This window comes from Lathamus discolor, chromosome 2 (assembly GCF_037157495.1).
Source record: "Lathamus discolor isolate bLatDis1 chromosome 2, bLatDis1.hap1, whole genome shotgun sequence".
NCBI lineage: Eukaryota > Metazoa > Chordata > Aves > Psittaciformes > Psittacidae > Lathamus > Lathamus discolor.
The window spans coordinates 109807066-109826149 of NC_088885.1; the positions used below are offsets into that span (position 1 = coordinate 109807066).

Consider the following 19084-nt stretch of genomic DNA (forward strand, 5'->3'; position numbering starts at 1 on the left):
TGTGATGTCCTGTGCTATTACTGGCACAATTTGGTTATTTTCACTGCAATGTAAATAATTGGTGAAAAAAACCCAATATATCGCGTAATGAATCCTATTACACACAATGAGATGAGACCTAAACCTGGTTTCATCTTTTCCCACAGTATTCTCTTTTTTTTTTCATTCCAGTCACTAAAACTCTTATCTATGTTTTAACATCTTCAGCTTCATGCATACACTGTTGACACTTCTGCCAACTTAGCCCATATTGTGCCTCTCAGCCCAGTCAAAACTTGGCTGAAGAAATGGCCTTTTTGCCTACATCATTTCTCATTTCCTTTTGTGTCTTTTTCATACCAGCTCTTCTCCTGTCAACATATTGTATCACCTTTTGACATCTTAATGACAGTCTAAGCATCCCCTTGTTTACTTCTGCTCCTCCTAGTTCTTTCCTCCTAATTATGTCTTCACACTGGAAGTTAGTCATCACAAAACCTTGCTGTTGTCACATGTCCTTGCTTGCCCTGACCCTTCTGAGTGCTATTGCACTCTCTGTGTTCATAACTAATGTCACGAAATAAGCTCCTCAGGACACAGATGATGCCTTCTTTTTTTGCATTGTATTAGCTAACAGTACACTTCAAGTTGTGCATGAGCTTTCAGGAGGCACAGGCAAAAAAGGAGATCACTGCAGAATATACCCTTAAGGAGAAAACTGTCTTACTTGCTTTGGTCACTCCAGGCCCTGTTGACACTAAAAAAAGAGGTTGAGATTCATCTGGTCGTGCCTACGAGGCTAGAAAAATAATAACAACCTCCTGTGGATCAACACGAAACCTTAGTTCTGTCTCCAGATATCCAGATATCTATTTGAGGATTACCCAAAATTCTTAAAAAAGAATTAGTTGCTAGGCATTTCTGATTCAACATGAGCTCTTGCCTGCTGCTTTGTTTGGACTCCTGAACTGCATTAATTGAAACCTCTGCTTAGAAACATCTGCAGCCAGTAACTCTGTAGGAAAATGGGTTGCTTGAATAACGCAGCTTTACAGAACACAGCTACGTACGGGTGGGATAGTCTATTGGTTCTAGGTAAAAATAAACTGTTCCAGCTCTACAATTTAGTAACTGCCCCAAGACTCTCTGTCAAGTGCTCACAGTGATTTGTGATGCTATACAAATAGGATGTAAAACCTTGTAAGCAAGGTGGTTGGGAAATGCCTGAAGTAACTGTCATTTGGTGCTTATAGAAATGTTTTAAAATAAGACTTTGTTCATGGAGGACTGTAACACAGATTCATCCTTTGTCTCACTTCATGAGAAGTGATCAGCCTGTTCTCCAAAAAGAATCCTTTTGCAATCTTTCAGCCTTTAACAGCTTCTGAGATACCTTCCTTTCTCCCATGTTAGACTAAGATATTCATAGTTAATTACATGCAAATCAAGTGTGGGTTTAATCTTGCTGTAGAGCTGACAGCGAGACAAAGGCAGTGCAGCCTGATGTCTATTCACATCCTCTCTTGCTCGCTTCCACTGGCTCCTGTAGCATTTCAGTTGTTTTGTTTTGACAAATTATGCAAGACCTGAGATTCCTTCTGTTTCTTACAAGCAAAGTGACGTGCTGGGTGAGGAAGCTTCACACAGACCATTTGCACTGATGGGGCACACACCTGTGGGCTTGTTCACTGCTTCGCTGCCTCGTGGTAATTCTGCCCCTCCAGGCTCAGGGCTTTCCTCTCTCTGGTTAAGCCTGTGACTTTTTCATTATCCTCTTTTTTTTTTTTTCTGTGACTGTCACCTCACCTCCCAAAAGCCTTATTTTCACCAGAGACAGGTCCTGTGCCACTCAGGCACCAAAAGCACACGTGCTGGTGTGTGATGGTGTAGGTGTGGCAAAGGGATGAGCATGCAAGGAAGATATGGGGGACCCTTACCCCCAGCTTTGTTTGGCAGTAGGGTGGGATGGCAGCTCTGCTCCAGAAGACACCCCAGTTGTTTAGAATGGTGCAAGTAGAAAGATGGTACCTCTGTCCCAGTCTTCTCCTGCTGTAGCTGAGCCTTTGCATACACAGAGCTAAAGAAACAACCCTGCCCTGGGATTTGTCTGGAAGGAGGTGTGTCTTTATGCTATCACCAGACTATATCATCAAGCATTTTGCTGTGTGTTTGTACACTGCCCTCAGCTGTTCCATGTTACGCCCTAGCAATGCAGACCTTACACTGCTGTGAAAGCAGAGACTGGGTGAGAGTTCGCATACAGCATATGTACTCTCCAGAGTATCATTTTTGTTGAGAATCTGAGAATCACCTAAGACAGCTGATGGAAGCTGATAAAATGAACAATATGCCCCACTATGAGAGTATAAATGCTTATGCTTAATGTTGCTGATTAAGATATCTTAACAAGCAGTTAAAGTGAGAGCAAGCTGAGGATTTTAATTAGAACAAGGAAAAATAAAAAAGAATAAGAAATACTAATATTACATACAGTATAGTACTCTTCACATTATTTTGTTTTTCCTGCTAACACAAGGAGTTGGTCTACATGTGGGGGATTCCCATTATTCACAGGTAAACAAAATGTACTGGGGAGACCGAGGGGTTGTTGTAATACTTCGTGAATTCCGGAGATGGAATTTGCACTCAGCAAAGGATCAGAGTGCTTACAGAAATCTCCCAGCCTGCAGCTCAGCAGCTCACTTTTTGGTCTGTCTTCATGCTTGGGTTTCTTTTTGTGTTTTTCTGCTGAGTCAGTTCAGTCTCTTACAGTAATACTGTTAGGCAACTCATTAAACATGTATCTGCACCATACAGGCACACATCACACTGCAGAGATGCTTGCAGTTTACCTTTGAAATATCCTTGTATTAAAATGGAGCATAACTCCAATCCTGAACACTTCCAGTCTGTACAGACCTGACTGAATCAAAAGATTAAATCTTGTCTGTCATCCTGTGTCTATGTGGGTGGAAAGGCATTCTGTCTATATAAAAAGCTATCATAAGCTGGTTACCTTGCATGCAGTAATCAGTATGAAAGGAAAAAGTGGCTTTCTGTTTATAGAAGAAAACAGTTGTTGGGCACAGGCAAAGTATATGCTTCATTCTTTGCTGTCTTCTTTCTAGCTGTCCCACTTGCCTCTGAGTTGGCAGTGGAAATCTTGGAAAAAGGGGAAGTGAGATTCTGGTTGCAAGCTGAAAAACTGTCTGGCAATGCAAAGGCCAACTTTATATTTAATGATAAGGAGATTTTCAATGGAGAGGTAAATCTTTTCATTGCTTATATGTGTTTGTATTTTTATAAATACCAATGAGTATTAATGTCTGTCCCAATACACTTCCAACTAGTGTTCCACACTAATGCGTTCTCATGAAAAATAAGAGAACAATCAGAAAGATTTTGTCCATAGTTCTGAGCTCCAAATGAGTTCTTCTAGACGCAGTTTACAAAGTGGAGTTAAATGATTTCCTATCACCTTTGTGAGTACCACGCATTCTCTTAACTAGTGGGACCCATAGGAGGCCCAGGTAAGCAGCTACTGTGGTCTGCAAGGAGTCACTGCACTAGACCAGGTTCATTCTATCCTTCATCTATAGCCCTAGAATACCCTTGTGGTTGGTTGTCACTCTCTCTGCTGTCTGGAGGAGTTTATTACACCAAGCGAGGATTCCCAAGTGGTTGTTTCCAGCAGCAGGACTTGTTACTCCCAAAGACATGACATAGCATGCTTCTGTTGCAATACTGATATCAGGTAGAAGGCAGAGATGGAGCATTCTACAGAAAACATTATAAAAATACAATCATCCTTAAAGAAAGTGTTATTCTGAAGAGATGCAAATCTAAGTCTTTCCAATGAAAAAGAGCACAGTAATCACTGTACAACAGGCATCTCACATGCTTGTATAGCGTCAGTAAACAGGTTTCACCTTTAACAGATTTCCTATTTATTTGGTTGTACTAGAGATAGTGCTAGAGATAGTGCAAATCTGTATAAAGAAAACAGAATTTCAACCAAAGACACCATATAACATTTGACAAATATTTGCTGATTCTGATACCCATTAATTGCTTCCTTACTTTCCATTCCTGAAGAAATATAAAATGAAAGTGGACCAGAAGACTGGCCTTGTTGAAATGATTATGGATAAACTTGAGGACAAGGATGAAGGGACTTACACTTTCCAACTGCAGGATGGAAAAGCAACCAGTCAATCCAGCCTTGTCCTCATTGGTGATGGTGAGCTAATCTATACTGCACAGTAGGCTGGAAAAATAATACTGAGTTGTCATCGTTGCTTTCCACTATTTCAATACAATAGATGTTCCAGTGTTTTTTCATGTCACAGTACTTGCCTGCCTGCCTCATATAGGACAGGGCATGTGTGTGAACTCACTTACTTAAACTTTTAAAGTGCTGGGAAGAAGGGGAATTGTTATAAAAAAAGTAAATATTGCAGCCTGTCATGGTTTGCTTGTCTATGGGTGGAATGAAAATTTCCCCTGTAAGAAGCCCATTCAGTTGGGAACAAGTAGGCTGCACCTTTTAGAGCTTGAGCAGCTTGCTAACTCTGCTGGTGCTCATTTGCCTTCCTACCAAGAGCATAAAGTAGCTGCATGATTGGGGATTATGCTTTGTCAGACATGACACATTAAACTCCTGGTGTCTGCAAGCACCTAGGGAAGTTGAGTTAGCTGCAATCAACTGCTGGCACTGTAAAATGTCCAGTGAAAACTTGACCCTATGGCAGGATCCTTACTGACCTAAAAAGAACAGAGCTGCAGCTGTGTTCAGTTCCATACAAATGGCACATGATTGTTAACACTGTATTTCTTACTGTTTTAATTCCTAGTATTCAAAAAGCTGCAGGATGAAGCGGATTTCCAGAGAAAAGAGTGGCACAGGAAACAAGGTGATAATATAGACATTTGTATGAATCTCATATGCGTTAGTCTGTTAAGAGTTTGTTACAACATGTTCTTACATGTTAATTTGAAGTAGATGGTGTTTGTTCTGTTACATGGTTGATTACCTCCTGAAGGAGAAATAGGAAAACTAAAACTACACTAAAAGATAAGAGGATTCTTGTCAAGAAAAACACATTTGTCTTTGGGCTTGTATCATCAAAACTATTGATGTGACCTTTAAAAATACATCTGTAATCTTAAACAGGTCCTCATTTTGTGGATAAACTGGGATGGGAAGTTACTGATGACTGTAACGTGATGTTGAAATGTAAGGTAAGGGACAAAGAAAACATTGAGTACAATGTTCAAAGCACTTTGACCTAACGCAACTTAGATGGTGAAGGTGGGAAGTGACATGCCCTTTGCTTTTATACCAATATGCCCAATGGTACAGAGCCTCTGAGGACTAATCACACTGGGGTGACTGCTCATTGTGTGTAACAAAACACCTTGAAATATAGCTTGCACTTTTTTCTTCAGGTCTGTCAGCCACCCACCCAGGAAAAGGCATCTGAATAAGAATGACAAGTCTTTGTAAACCCTGGGACTTTCTCTTTTTTGGCTGCTTTATGTGTGTAGAAATCCCCTGGGCAGGATCCACTGGTTCCCTGGGCTCCTTGAAACTGTTAGCAGTCCTTTTCTTTCTCTTTTCATCCCTGCTGTTTTCCCTCTTGCAACCCCCATTTTAAAATGGAGGCCTGCCATAACTCATTGCTATCAAGTTGTAAAGCTTGCTGTTCTTTTATGAGAGACTTGAACAAGCTAACCCATGCAATACTAAGTTCCCCTACTCAAAGAGAATAATTACAATGTGGTTTTCGCTCAGGTGGCTAACATTAAGAAGGAAACACACATCCTATGGTACAAAGATGACAGGGAGATAATGGTAGATGAAGAACATGACTTTAAGGATGGAGTGTGTACTCTGCTGATATCAGAGGTGAGTGACTGTCCTTGTTAGCCCTCAGCTGAATTTAGTGTTATGAATTCAGATGTATGATATGATCTAATCTGATATTTCAGCAAAACAATCAAAAAAGGAAGTGGGTTTTAAAAATGGAAAAACAAGACGTCTGTGTTTTAGCTAAAGCAAATGTCTATAACTGCTCGCTCAGATTTTCAGGAAATGATGACAGAGGAGATAATAAGCTTGTCGCTTCCTCTGCATGTCAGTTTAACAGCAGAACGAGACCACATTTATGTTTCAAACAGCATTTGGAGAGCACTTGTGTCTCAGGCTTTCAGAGGACCACCCTTCTTGAGTCACCAGAGAGGTCTGGTCCATATCCAGCCTTGCTGCAGACTCCTGGGGAGTGAACTGCATTCACCTCTTCATCTCTTCACTCTTGGTTCTTTGGCTGTGGAAGAGAGGAAGAGTCAGGGCACCCTGGGGTTGGGGGCTTCCCCATGGCTGTAGCCGAGGACACCCCAACCAAGGCCTATCCCACCATCCCAGCCAGGAGCAGGGCAGCTGGGGGCACTGGGGCAGCCCCAGCCCTGGGCATCAGGCACCTCCCTGGGGACAGGGATGAAACATCAGCTGGGTTCTGAATTCTAGATTTTTCTGCAGTAGCTGTTCTGAAAACTGGTTTTACTGTTATAATATTGCAGTTTTCTAAGAAAGATGCTGGCACTTACGAAGTCATACTGAAGGATGACAGAGGAAAGGACTCCAGCCAGCTAAAGCTAAAGGACACAGGTCAGAGCTGCTTTCTTCATGCCATCAGTCACACCAGCTGACAGCCTGACTGCTGGCCTATAATACAGGCAACTGCATGTGTCACCCTCCTGTGGCTTTGCTCCTTCTGTGTACAAAATCATCTCAGTAGAAAAAGTGAGATTTTTTCAGTTCAAATAGTGTTTGAATACAGCTTATTGTATCTGGATTCTGTATAATGATAACAGGCTTCCTCAGGGGGCCATCAGTAATGTAAGTCTACAAGTATAAAAAGAAGCTATAGAACTAGAAAATTTAAAATTATTTCACTTTTTTAGTATGTTTTGCCATTCATTTATTTAGGGGCCTTTCCACTCATTGTGATTACTATGTTTTTAAAATTTCACTTAGATTTCTAAACAAGTGGAAACAAACCCTGTCCATTAGAATGTATATAGATGGGTTGGCATTCCAAATGAACAGTGCCATTTACCAAAAAAATAATAGAATAGTACAGTTTTGTTCAGCTGCAGCAGTAATCGTCGAGGCTGCAGTTAAATGAAGTCTGGAAATTACTGGAATAACAGGCTGTATTTTTGCATCACACAGATTTTTAATATGCTTTTGATTTCTTTTTCAAACCTACTGGGGGAGAACATTTCAGAGCCAGTACTTGTCCTTTTATTGACTGTGCTTGAGTTGCAGACACAGAGTCTTAGTCTCTGGGTTTTATTTCCACAGCTTTTGCAGATCTGATGAATGAAGTATGCAGAAGGATTGGTAAGCACTTAATTCTCTTTTCCAATGAATGACTCATTGTGACACACAATGAGTGGCTGCATGGCTGCATAAAACCATGTACTCTTCTTTCAGCTTTATCTGCGACAGATCTGAAAATCCAGAGCACAGCTGAGGGTATCAGGCTGTACTCCTATGTTACTCATTATGTGGATGATCTGCGGGTAGGCTGGGTGCACAAGTAAGTACACAAAACTTGGCAAAAGTCAGTGTCATTTTGTTTTGGTAGACTCAGGGGGAAAAAAATGGATATATGAAGGAGACGTTTTTCATGAGTCCTTATCTCATATGAGTTAGTTTCAATGAATTACATCCATGTGAAAGCAGTACAAGAGTCAGGCATTGGTGGTAAAGGTGCCTCCTGTTGTTTTCCTCATGAGACAGACAGTCCCATGCTGTGGGATTCTGTCAGGACTGTGTTGCTTCAGAGCACTTCCCACCTCACGGATGGGGGCTGCGTCTTTTCCTGAATCAGTTTTAAGGAATGATGCAAACATAACCTGAGAGACTGACGAGCTTTAAAAGGCCAGCACCATGCTTTGAGAGATACCTAGCCTGGAGGTCTGCTTGTCTAGAAGCCATAATTCACAGGAACTGGGACAAGCAGGCACATCCTCTTAACGCATGGGTTCACGTTTAGGTGGCAAAGCAAGTTCCGTCGTGTGCCTGGGGCAGTAAAATTCAGACAGCCCCTCCTGTGAGCACTACGGACCTAACCAAGACAGGCAGAACTGAGATTTTTAAGAGGCATTTGAATGCCCAACTCCCCATAAAATTAATGGGAGTTGCATATCCAAATCCAGGAGACAGCTTTGAATTCTCAGCCAGCACAAACAGTGTGCACTGGAAAATCCAAAGAAGTAAACAACTTAGATCGCTTCAAATACATTATTACTATTCTTGCCGTTTCACTTCCTGAGGACATGGTAGTAGTTAGTCTCTAGGATGGAATGTGAATTACTGATCTCTCAATAAAATGAGGCCCAGAATAGCCAGGATGTGCTGTTGCAGGCTGTCTATAATTATTGACACTGATGCTAACCAGCAACCCTGTCAGAGAAATGAAAGCAGTTTGAGGTTTTCCTGTTTCTTGGCACCCATTTGGGCCTAGTATCACCAGGAGTCCTAAGTATTTCAAAACTGTAAATGAATATAAAATATTCTGGGTATTCTTCTTTCTCTATCTCTCTGTCTTCTCTATTTAATTTTTATAAACTAATTTTATCTTGAAGCACATCAAATTAATCTAGCAAAAAAAAAGTTCTTTGTGCCTCCGGTATTCTTGAAATTATGAGTTTAGAGATCAAAAGAAATGAGTAGCTTATTTGACAAATATCTTTTGCTTCCTCCAGGGCAAAAAACTGCTGAGAAATTAACTAATTAACTGCTAGGAAGCCGACAAATTGATACATTTTGTAGAAGAAGATGTACGTAGGTCAAAATAAGTTTAATTGTAAATGCCAAAGCCTAGCAGACCATCAGAAAACATTCCAACTGGACAAACACCATTTGTGACAGAAGTGTGGGGTTTTTGTAGGTACAGCCATGTACAGTTTTGTTTTGCCAACAGAAATAAACCTATGCTAAAAAGAGAACTTGAATGTTTGAGGATGTATGGATTACCCTTCAGAGATATGGCTTTTAAAGCTGTGTAACTCTTTCACGGCTCAAGTCATAGACTAAGATGCATAACCTTTCTGCAGGCTTTGAGGAAAGCTAGACCTTGAACAGGGAAAGGCTGCCATATCAATTATGTCCATTTGGCCCACAGCTTTAGCAAGAATTTGAATTCAGAAGTTTCAGAATATGGTGGCATACTATAGCAGCTTGGAAATCTGCAGATGTACTCAGTGACTCAACATGAGCAAATGCCATTTATACTCCAGTAAAACAAAAGGGTAACATTGTTCTGTGTTTTTCAGTGATACCCAGATTAAGTTTACAGACCGAGTGAAGACTGGTGTCACTGGGGAGCAGATCTGGTTGCAGATCAGTGAGCCGACTCCACAGGATAAAGGCAAATACACAATGGAGCTCTTTGATGGTAAAACAGTACACAAAAAGACAGTGGATCTTTCTGGACAAGGTAGGCCATTCCATCTGCTAACATCATCCGTATGTGGGCGTTAAGCTGTGGTAGGGTAGGAGCATCTACAGCAGGATCTTGCTACAGACCTGTTACCCTTTGGGTTGTAGGGTATGTGGGCACGCATAGCAGCCTGGCAGGGTTTGTGGGGACAGTGCAATTTCCTTTGCCCAACCTGTGTTCTCAGATCATAAATTATGAAGGGCTTTTTCCTATTCCAAATACCCAGTTACAGTTTGCTTACTCAGACGTCAGCCCAGCTTCTGAGCTATCTTACAAAATCCCTTCTGTTACTGGCATTGATTGGCAGTTTTAAATACAAGTTGTAGCACTGAATGCCTTCTGTATCTCTCCCTTCCAAGTAATATTTGGAGGAGGAAGTGAACAACAAGTTAGTTCTGTTACTTTCCTACTGTTATTTCTTTGATGGATATAATGAGGCTTCTTATAATTCAGAGATGTCAAGACCTTTCATCATCATGATGAAGGACTGTTAGAGGAACAACTAAAATTATTTGGATTGACTGTTGGAAGCTTTTACTCTGAGAGACATCTGATCCTAAGGAATAGATTAACTCCTTCCAAACTGCTGAGTTTCCATCCCCAGTCATTCCCAGCCCTAAAGCTTCACTTAGGGTCTGCAAGCTCTGTGTAAGGGCAATAACCTTATAATCATCTCCATGTTGCTTCTTCTGTACTCTATCTCCACTTTCTGGGAAAAAGAAATGACTTCTTCCCTTTCAAGTGGGAGAGGCTGACCTCTCCAATGATGGTAGCTTAGCCTGAATTAACAAAGGAGACAATAGTTTGCTGTTTGATGGCCATCAGTGTGACACTTCAGAGCAGATGGGAAAAAGAGGTAGCTTGTATTCATTAAGTCAGTGTTCTCTGAAGTGGGGTACGTGCAAGATGATCTGCTGGGGTGCAGGAAGAAAATATGAGAACTTCAGTAGTACATCTACATGATTTATTAATAAATATACATATATTTGGGATGCATACTCAAAAAAGTGTTAGATAGGGGTGTATGATCAAAAAAGTTTGGGAGACCACTGCTATAAGCTGTTATTTAGGTGGTGAATTGTGTGTTTCTTTCTCTCTTTTGTGAAATTACTTCAGCCTATTTCTCTCCTGCTATTTCTTTGTCTTAAATCTTGACTTTTAGAAGAAAAAAAAAGTGTTTATGCATTCATATGTATACATAATAGCTGCCTTATACAAGATGGCCTTTATTAGTTGAACAATTCAGCATTTTAATGCTTATGCAATTCATTTGTATCCATCCATTATTATATCTTTAATGATATCACATTTTTTTCTACATTTTTAATCGAAACTGGTCATGATTTATCTCTGAATCTACCTTTAAAACCAACTTTTCTCTTTACAAAGCATTTGATGATGCCGTTGCTGAGTTCCAGTCACTGAAGTAAGTATTATGCCATCTCAATACGGTAATGGTAGCCATAAAATAGTAACAGTATTTGTTTGTTTTGTGCTGGAGCTAACTATATCCTATAAAACAAATATTAGTCCTACAGAAGCCTCTAGGAGTTTTGCATGTGATTTCTTTGCTGTAACTGTTATGTAACAGGTAATGAAAAAAAAAAAAAAGGCAGTATTGCCAAATGATGAGAGAGATTTTCCTTAACAGATTAAAGGCAGTTGAAAAGATAAGCTATTTTTAAATCACTCTAAGTACAGTTTAACTGAAATTGAACTTTGCTTTTTGTTTCTTTCAACTCTAGGCAAGCCTTAATTGCAGAGAAAAGTAAGTGGGCCTTCTTTGACAATGTTTGCCATAAACTGTTTATGAAGATTTTCTTCCTCTCCAGGAAGGATGTGTGTTGGGAAAGAGAGGGCATGTATACATGCGTATGTGCATGTGCTCATCCTAAAATGAGTTTGACCTTATACCAAGGACAAACAAGGAGAGCAACTTTTTAGTCATTTAACATTGGTGCAAATCGTAGCTCATCACATTATAATTATAGGTTATGTTGATTTTTCCCGTCTAAGCTCCTGTTCTGTTACCAGTTAGCGTGCTCTAAAAATTAAGCTTTGTTGCTGAGATCTCTCATACATGTCCTCTGCACAAAAGTCACTTTGTTTACAAAGATGGAAGAAATAACTTGGCTAGTTTTGAACTATCTAAAATGTCAAGTGACTGCATTACATACAGAAATGGGTAAGGAAACAGCAGTAATTTTTGCATAACACAGATGCCTAAACACAGATCCCTGAATCTCCTCATACTTCTTTCTCCCTGTGTGTCAATTTCAATATAGCTATTAAAACAAATGTAGGTATTAATTACTTAAGGAGTAAATAATTAGAAATCAACTTGAATTAAGCTCAGTATTCTCCCTATTTACAGAAAAATACATAGAAAAAATCTAAGACATCAGAGAATTCTCCCACTGCAGATGATCTTCAGACACATATAAAAACTGGAATTTGAAAAGTTATTGGAGAAAAATGTGTAGATAGATCTGAGCTCATTCATCCTGAATATATACTCCACATAGAGCAGGGCTTGGCTATATACAGGGATCCCTACATGTCCCAGCTGAGACAGTGCAAAGGGATCAGTAATAGCCCTGCCCTGGACATTTCATTTCTAACCCTAGACCATTTATAAGGGGCTGGCATGTTAAGTGACATAGCAGAGTCCCGTTTCTCGTCTCATAAGGTTGCTATCTCTGTGCTCCAGAGCACATCTTTTACATTAGAAAGGAACATTCTGTATAGTCATTTCCTTCCTCTGCCAGGCTCCACCAAGACATATAATGAACAAAATCCATGTTCCAGAATAAGTGCACCAAAGCCTGCATATGATCAGCTTATTTGTATTTGTGTAAGATTCGTATGGGACTCTGAGCTTAAAACTAGAGCAGATACCAACCTCATTTACACACAGATATGCACAAAGTGGTGGAATTTCACTGTTGTCACCAAGACTGAAGTCTGTCTTTGCAATTAAGATTAAAACCTCACCTGAACCACTTCATTAAGTGTCATTCATTTCCTTTTGGAAACACAACATTTTTAGTTTATGACACTAAAAATTTAGAGTACCGGATCTCAAAAATTCCAATGTTTTTTTCTGCAATCAGAAGTAACATTGAATTGATAGCAAATTCTGCAAGACACAAAACATGTTCTTTAGTCCCCCTCTGTAAAGTGATTCACACCAGCTATTAACACATCTTTTGCTGTGATTTCAATGTTTTCTTAAGTCCAAATGGTGTGTGCTAAGAATGCTGAATAGTTCTCTGCTAGTGGACACATTAGAGACAAGTTGTACATAAGTAAGATAAAAGGAAAGAACTAGAGGGAAACAGAATCTGGGACATAGCTGATTTTGAGACACTAAGGAAAATTATGCTTATTTCCAGATCGCGCACGGGTCGTCGGAGGTTTGCCTGATGTTGTCACTATTCAGGAGGGCAAGGTACAGTAAATTACCTGAAGCTTTACACAACAGGCTTGAATGCCTTTCAATAATGGGAAAAAATTTACTTTTTTTTTTTCTTAAAAATCTGCTACATTATTTATTCATCGCCTGCCTTCTGTACTTAATTCAACAGTCTTGCACAGATGGGTTTATGTATTCAGGGCAGTGTCTTTTCTTAAGCATTAGATAAAAGTGAGAAGACAATGTGAGTTGAGACTAAAACTCCTTATATAACCAGCTCTTTAAAAATTCATGCACAGGTTTCACAGTTAGATTTTCTTTTATAACAGGGTATCAGGGAAGCTTAATTCCTTTTTCTACCAGATAGCTAGTCATCCTGTGCCTTTTGCAGTTAACTTTCTTGCAATGTGGCAAGATAATTACACTCCTCAAGGCTGGCTTTTAAACTGTGTAAAAATAGTAAACCAACTATTAGTAATAAATCAACTCTTGTCCAGACAAAAGGAGAGAGTTTTCTCTATTTCACGAGGGTAGATGAGAAGGAAGTCAAAAGAAGTCACTGGTGTTACACTTGATTATATTAACAGAGTTTAGCTGAAAGATTATTGTGAGGCACTCCCAGAGGAACACAGCTACATTGGTGCTTGAGCATAAAACAGATGACCCAGAAAGTCAGTTCTCAATCTCGCCACCTCTTCCCAGCACACTGGTTCTACAAGCTGCTGCTTAATAGTAGTGAGACCAAGAAGTGCTGGCTCTTCACTTCCCACTGGTCTACCACTAGCCAGTTCCTCTTTGCAATATGTGTGAACATTGAAATAGGGCACGTGAATGTCATTGAAAACCTGTAACATGACAACTACAGTAAGGCAGCTTCCTGAAGTTTCTGGCTTTATCTGGCAATAAGTCAGCTTGGTTAAAAGTATTTGGTTACAAGCTAAGCAGGAGTGTTAAGAATCTAGAAGCTTGGCCTGAATCACTTAACAATGTGAGACGTATCATGGCCAACAGGCAGTCGGCTGCAGCAGTTCTGGGAAAATTAAGTATGTTGGCATTACAAAATGAAATAACATTTGATTAAACCTTTTATTAAGGGATTTAGCAGTTTGGGAAATGCTGTAGAAGTAAGAAGGACTCATGAGTATTATAACTGTAGGTAGAAGACACAAAGAAACAGAATGAATTTGCAGATTCTCAGCTAATAGTGCTCATGCTTGGAGCACTGATTGTGCTCATGCTTGGAGATGAGACTCTCATATTGCTTTGGCAGGGGATAAATTTGGGTAGTTATTATCAGTTTTAACATTTCTGCCAAAAGAGTGTTGATATGAAGTTGAGTATGGGCTCACAAAAGCAAAATGTGAACTGTTTATAAAAAGAGAGTTTATAAAAACTGAATTGCAGAATGTTACCCAGGCACACATTGTTCTTCACAGCAAGAACATTTGTAATGCTTGAACAAATGACTGAAAAACTCTGAGAACTCAAGACAAATATCCTTGACCTTATGTTTCTGGATTGAGTAGATAATCATTTTGATAATCAGAGTAGAACAGAGAATGAGCAGGGAAAAGGGTGGGTTTTTGGCTGGTGTTGGCTCATCTTCTATTGCTTGTAAATATGCTGGAGAAAGGGGAATGCAGTTCTCTGTTGTGTAATGCATGCAAATTGCACACTTATCAAGGATTTTGAAAAAGGAAGAAATGAGGTAGCAGAGGACTGTCAGTTGCAAGCTTTGATTCTAAATACCAGTGCAGCCATAACTACAGAGTTATATGAACAGACTGGTATCCCTAGATTGAACTTCCAAGCATATGCATATCTCAAACTTAACACTGTGACTGTGATGCTATTTATTATCTTTCTGCATGTGAGCTGAAGGATACGTGTGAGAACGAACGAACCAGTGTTTACCCACTGTTAATCAAACAGTGTTCCAGATGGCCTAAGAAGCTTCCACTGATAGACATAAATGCTCTTCAGCAGTGGGGTATATTTGGAAAAGGCTAAGTGTCAGCTCATATTAGGAATTTGACCTGATAGAGAATACTAGCATAAATTTTGTGTACAGCCAGCCAAATTAACCAAAGTGGCTCTTTTCATGAAGGCCTGTAAGTGAGTAAAGGGATTTTACTTTTAAAAAGAGAGGCTAAGGATTCTGACAGGCACTTTTAGACCTATAGGCAACATCTTATAACCTTCTGTCCACAAACTCCCCGTTCTACTTTTCTGCCAGGGGTAAGTGCCTTCTCAGGTAGGCTGGAAGAAGGGAGCAGGCTCCCCTGATTGAGCTGCTTCAATTCACTCACTGGCATCTGTCGTGGTTTAACCTTAGTTGGCAACTAAGCCCCACACAGCCACTTGCTCATTCCCCTCCCCCTGTGGGTTGGGGGACAGAATCAGCAGAGTAAAAGTGAGAAAACTCATGGGTTGAGGTACAGACAGTTTAACAGGTAGAGCAAAAACTGCACGTGCAAGTAAAGCAGAACAAGGAATTCATTCACCACTTCCCATGGTCAGGCAGGTGTTCAGCCATCTCCAGGAGAGCAGGGCTTCATCACACATAACGGTTACTTGGGAAGACGAATGCCATTACTCCAAACGTCACCCCCATTCTTTCTTCTTCCCCAAGCTCTATATGCTGAGCATGAGGCCATATTGATGTGGGATATCCTGTGGTCAGCTGGGGTCAGGTGTCCTGGCTGTGTTCCCTCCCAGCTTCTTGTGCCCCCAGTCTGCTCGCTGGTGTGGTGGTGTCAGGAGCAGAAGAGGCCTTGGCCCTCTGTAAGCACTGCTCAGCAACACCGAAAACATCTCTGTATTATCAATATTGTTTGCAGCATGACTCCAAAACATAACCCCATACCAGCTACTGTGAAAAAAATCTAACTCTGTCCCAGCCAAAACCAGCACGTATCTTAGCACAAACTGCCCATGAATGTGCGTTTGTGCTAATATGCAAGAGGAGTGGCGATACATGAAATACAATAATACATTTGCTTCTGCCACCTGTATTACTCATGATAATCTGCAGTGAAAGGCAGAAAAGGTAGTGGGGGGCACAAAGAGTCTGGACTTGCAATTGCTGGTTTCTCCAAGGGCACATGCCTCAGTGACCCAGGTCCAGACTTGCTATGGGAACTCCTGTGTGGAGCTCTGAAACGCTAAGACCCATCTCAAAGAGATGGGGTTTTCTCACCCAGCATTTTTCAGATACATCAGATTTCCTCACAGATTTCATCACTAACCACAACAACTTGACAGGTTTCCAGCCATTTTTCCCACCCCCCTACCCCAGACGACCATTAGAGCCAGAGAAGTACTGGAAAAGGGGGTTATCTTGAGGAGGAAAGGTGCCTCTTCCCCCAGGAGTACATGGCGCACTTTTTTACCAGGATAAGGATATCGGGTTGAATGCAGCATTATAATCAGTAATATATGAGTAATATAAGTAATAAAGATATACATGAGCAAAGACAATATCCTGTCCAAAGATAAGAAAATCTGAAACAGATAGGAACAGACACAGCGGGCAATCACTTCTCCTTGGCTAAGGTTCCATAATTATAGGATTACCTTCCAGAAAACCAAAGACTTCACCATCTACATAGTGAATGATAAGATACATCTCTGTACATTAGTAGCTGGTAAATAAATAGTAAGAGCTGGGAACATCAAGAGGAGCACTGATGTCAAACAGGAGCTAGTGGTGCAAGGTTAAACAAAATGCAGCTATTTTAAGGGATGATTTAGAAGGATAGTCATCACTGCTGCTTGAATCTCTTTAAATTAAGGAGCACTGACACCACTTCGAACACACAAGGTTTGAATGATACCACCAACAACATTGTCTGGAGATGGACATCAGCTCATTAGCATCTTGGCGTGGCAGCTGGGGCCACTCAGTGGTAATCTTTTGCCTGCTAGAGGAGCAGAAGACAGTAAAAACATACTAAGCACCTGAAGGGGCCAATATGCAATGCCTGGCTGAGGCTGAGGTCATGTTTGTATTGAGTGATAAGGCAGAGGAGGAAATGTAAAACCTCTTGTTTTCCCCATTTTTCAAAAAGATGGACTGATATGGCAATCCAAACCACATTCACATTCACACCAGAGGGCTCTGAGAGGAGGCAGTCAACAGCCTTACATGGTCACCATCTGTAGGTGCTGCAGGAAATCAGATAGAGGCTATTTCCACCCTGCCGTAACCACCTTTCACTTGGACTCTGCCTTTCCTTTGTTACCAAGAATTACGTGTTGTTGATGGAGGAAAGACATGTGGGATTGCTTTGATTTTTATTTTGTTCTCAGAGGTACAAAAATCTTTCTTTTTTACAGAGGTATCTATTTTTTCTATCTGCTCATTTCAGCAGCCTCCTGGGTGTCTCTCTTCTGTCCCATCTTCCACCGTCACACTACCAGATAAGAGGCAGAGAGGTGAAGGGAAGGTAGTCTGTTCAATAGATTTCTCATAGTAGATATTATCATGACAGCCTATAAGGGCCAACAAAATGAAGATGGGACTGAATCCAGTCTTTTGGAATTTTAAAGGGAAATACTTCTGTGAACACCAAAGAAAGGGTAAAGCCTGTACTGATTTCCACTAAGAACGGTTTTACAGGACTGCATAAAACAATTCAAGTCTGTTGGAAGAGCTGTCAGGGCATAGTTTAAGAAGTTCCTAAATTAAACAATATAGTCCAGGGACACTTTGTTCTTAAGTTATTTAAAAAGGCAGGCGCACTTTCTTCACTTCTGGGGTAAACACATAGTGAGCATAACATGAAATACATTCATGTGAAGTTGAATGATGGTTCATGACGGTTCCTCAAATTCTTGTTTCAGCTCTAACATGCAAAATGCTGACAACATCTAATTTTATATTAAACAGCATGCATGGGGAAAGCTCTACTGATGATTATGAGAGCAAAGAAGGTCCATGAAATATTTAAAGGTTTTAATGGAGTTTATGAATTAACTGAGTTCCTTACTTTCGTTTAGGATACAAAGACTGACAAAAATTATTGATTACTGATGATTATATACATCTATTTACTAAAAGCAGGAAGCTAAGTGGGGACTTGGAACATTTGGAGAGTCAGGTATCAAAAATCACAGCAGATATTTACTGACTGACTTACAATCATTTTGTACTTCTTCTATAGGCACTTAATCTTTCTTGCACTGTCTGGGGAGATCCTACCCCAGAGGTGTCATGGCTGAAGAATGAAAAATCATTTGTATCAGATGCTAATTGCATCCTGAAATATGAATCTGGAAAAAATGTCAGCTTTACCATCTCCAGTGTGTCTACACACGACTCTGGGAAATACTCCATTGTGGTGAAGAACAAGTACGGCACAGAGATCAGCGACGTCACTGTAAGTGTGTACATACCTGAGGAAGAGAGACGGTCTGAGGAGGAGAAAGAAGAAGATAAGAAAACAAAAGCATGAACTTAAGACTAGAAAACAAAAGTCTGGGGGGAGATTTTGGATGACAGGGTGACATAATCTGTGTGTGTAAATGGCTTTCTGCTTTAGCAGGCAGCCTTGGATTCTTCCATTCACTTCACTTTTGTTTCTAACATGCTTAATTGTGCCAGGGAAAACAGGGCCTTACCTTAATATTTTCTTACTGCTAACTTCACAGAACCTAACTGTGACATCTTCAGTCAGGCCAAATGCATGCTGGCTGTACACACAGGTCTACCATTTGACCCTCTTGCTGGAGCATTTGACCCTACAACAAAAATGGAAAGGGTGAAGAATAGTTTTAATGGAGGCAACTGATGAGGTAGATGGAAAGATAAAAAATGATTTGAGGCATTTTTGAGCAGCAGTTTAGATTTGTTCCAACATTGGTAAAGTAGCATAGATGGAATGCGTTAGAGAATTAAATCATGGAGAAACTAGTGCTGGTTTTTGTCTACATTAAGGCCCCCTTGTATTGCTGTGTTAATTTACAGAGGCCTTAGTATGGGTGTCATTTACATCCATAAATATGGTTTAATCTGCCCAATTGGGGTAAAAGTACTGTAACATAAATAAAAATGATGCTTAGGAGGCCTGAATATTAATGTGTGTGTGTGTCTGCAAAAAATGTATGAACTCTCCTCTGTGTTCACAAATAAACTGAATTCACTTCTTTCCTTCCATCACAAGCTTGTTTCACTGTG

At 40.3% G+C, this 19084-nt stretch overlaps 1 protein-coding gene across 5 annotated transcripts in view; it reads left to right on the top strand.

Moving 5' to 3' along the window:
* MYOM1 (myomesin 1) overlaps nt 1-19084 on the top strand; it is a 76789-nt gene that overhangs the window by 51949 nt on the left and 5756 nt on the right. For all 5 annotated transcript variants that reach the window (XM_065668059.1, XM_065668058.1, XM_065668060.1 and 2 more), the window contains exons 26-38: nt 3108-3244; nt 4075-4219; nt 4833-4892; nt 5153-5220; nt 5774-5887; nt 6559-6646; nt 7346-7384; nt 7478-7583; nt 9325-9488; nt 10881-10917; nt 11237-11259; nt 12887-12942; nt 18072-18287. In XM_065668059.1, coding sequence (XP_065524131.1) covers nt 3108-3244; nt 4075-4219; nt 4833-4892; nt 5153-5220; nt 5774-5887; nt 6559-6646; nt 7346-7384; nt 7478-7583; nt 9325-9488; nt 10881-10917; nt 11237-11259; nt 12887-12942; nt 18072-18287 — 1253 coding nt within the window. The remainder of the gene's footprint in view (nt 1-3107; nt 3245-4074; nt 4220-4832; nt 4893-5152; nt 5221-5773; nt 5888-6558; nt 6647-7345; nt 7385-7477; nt 7584-9324; nt 9489-10880; nt 10918-11236; nt 11260-12886; nt 12943-18071; nt 18288-19084) is intronic.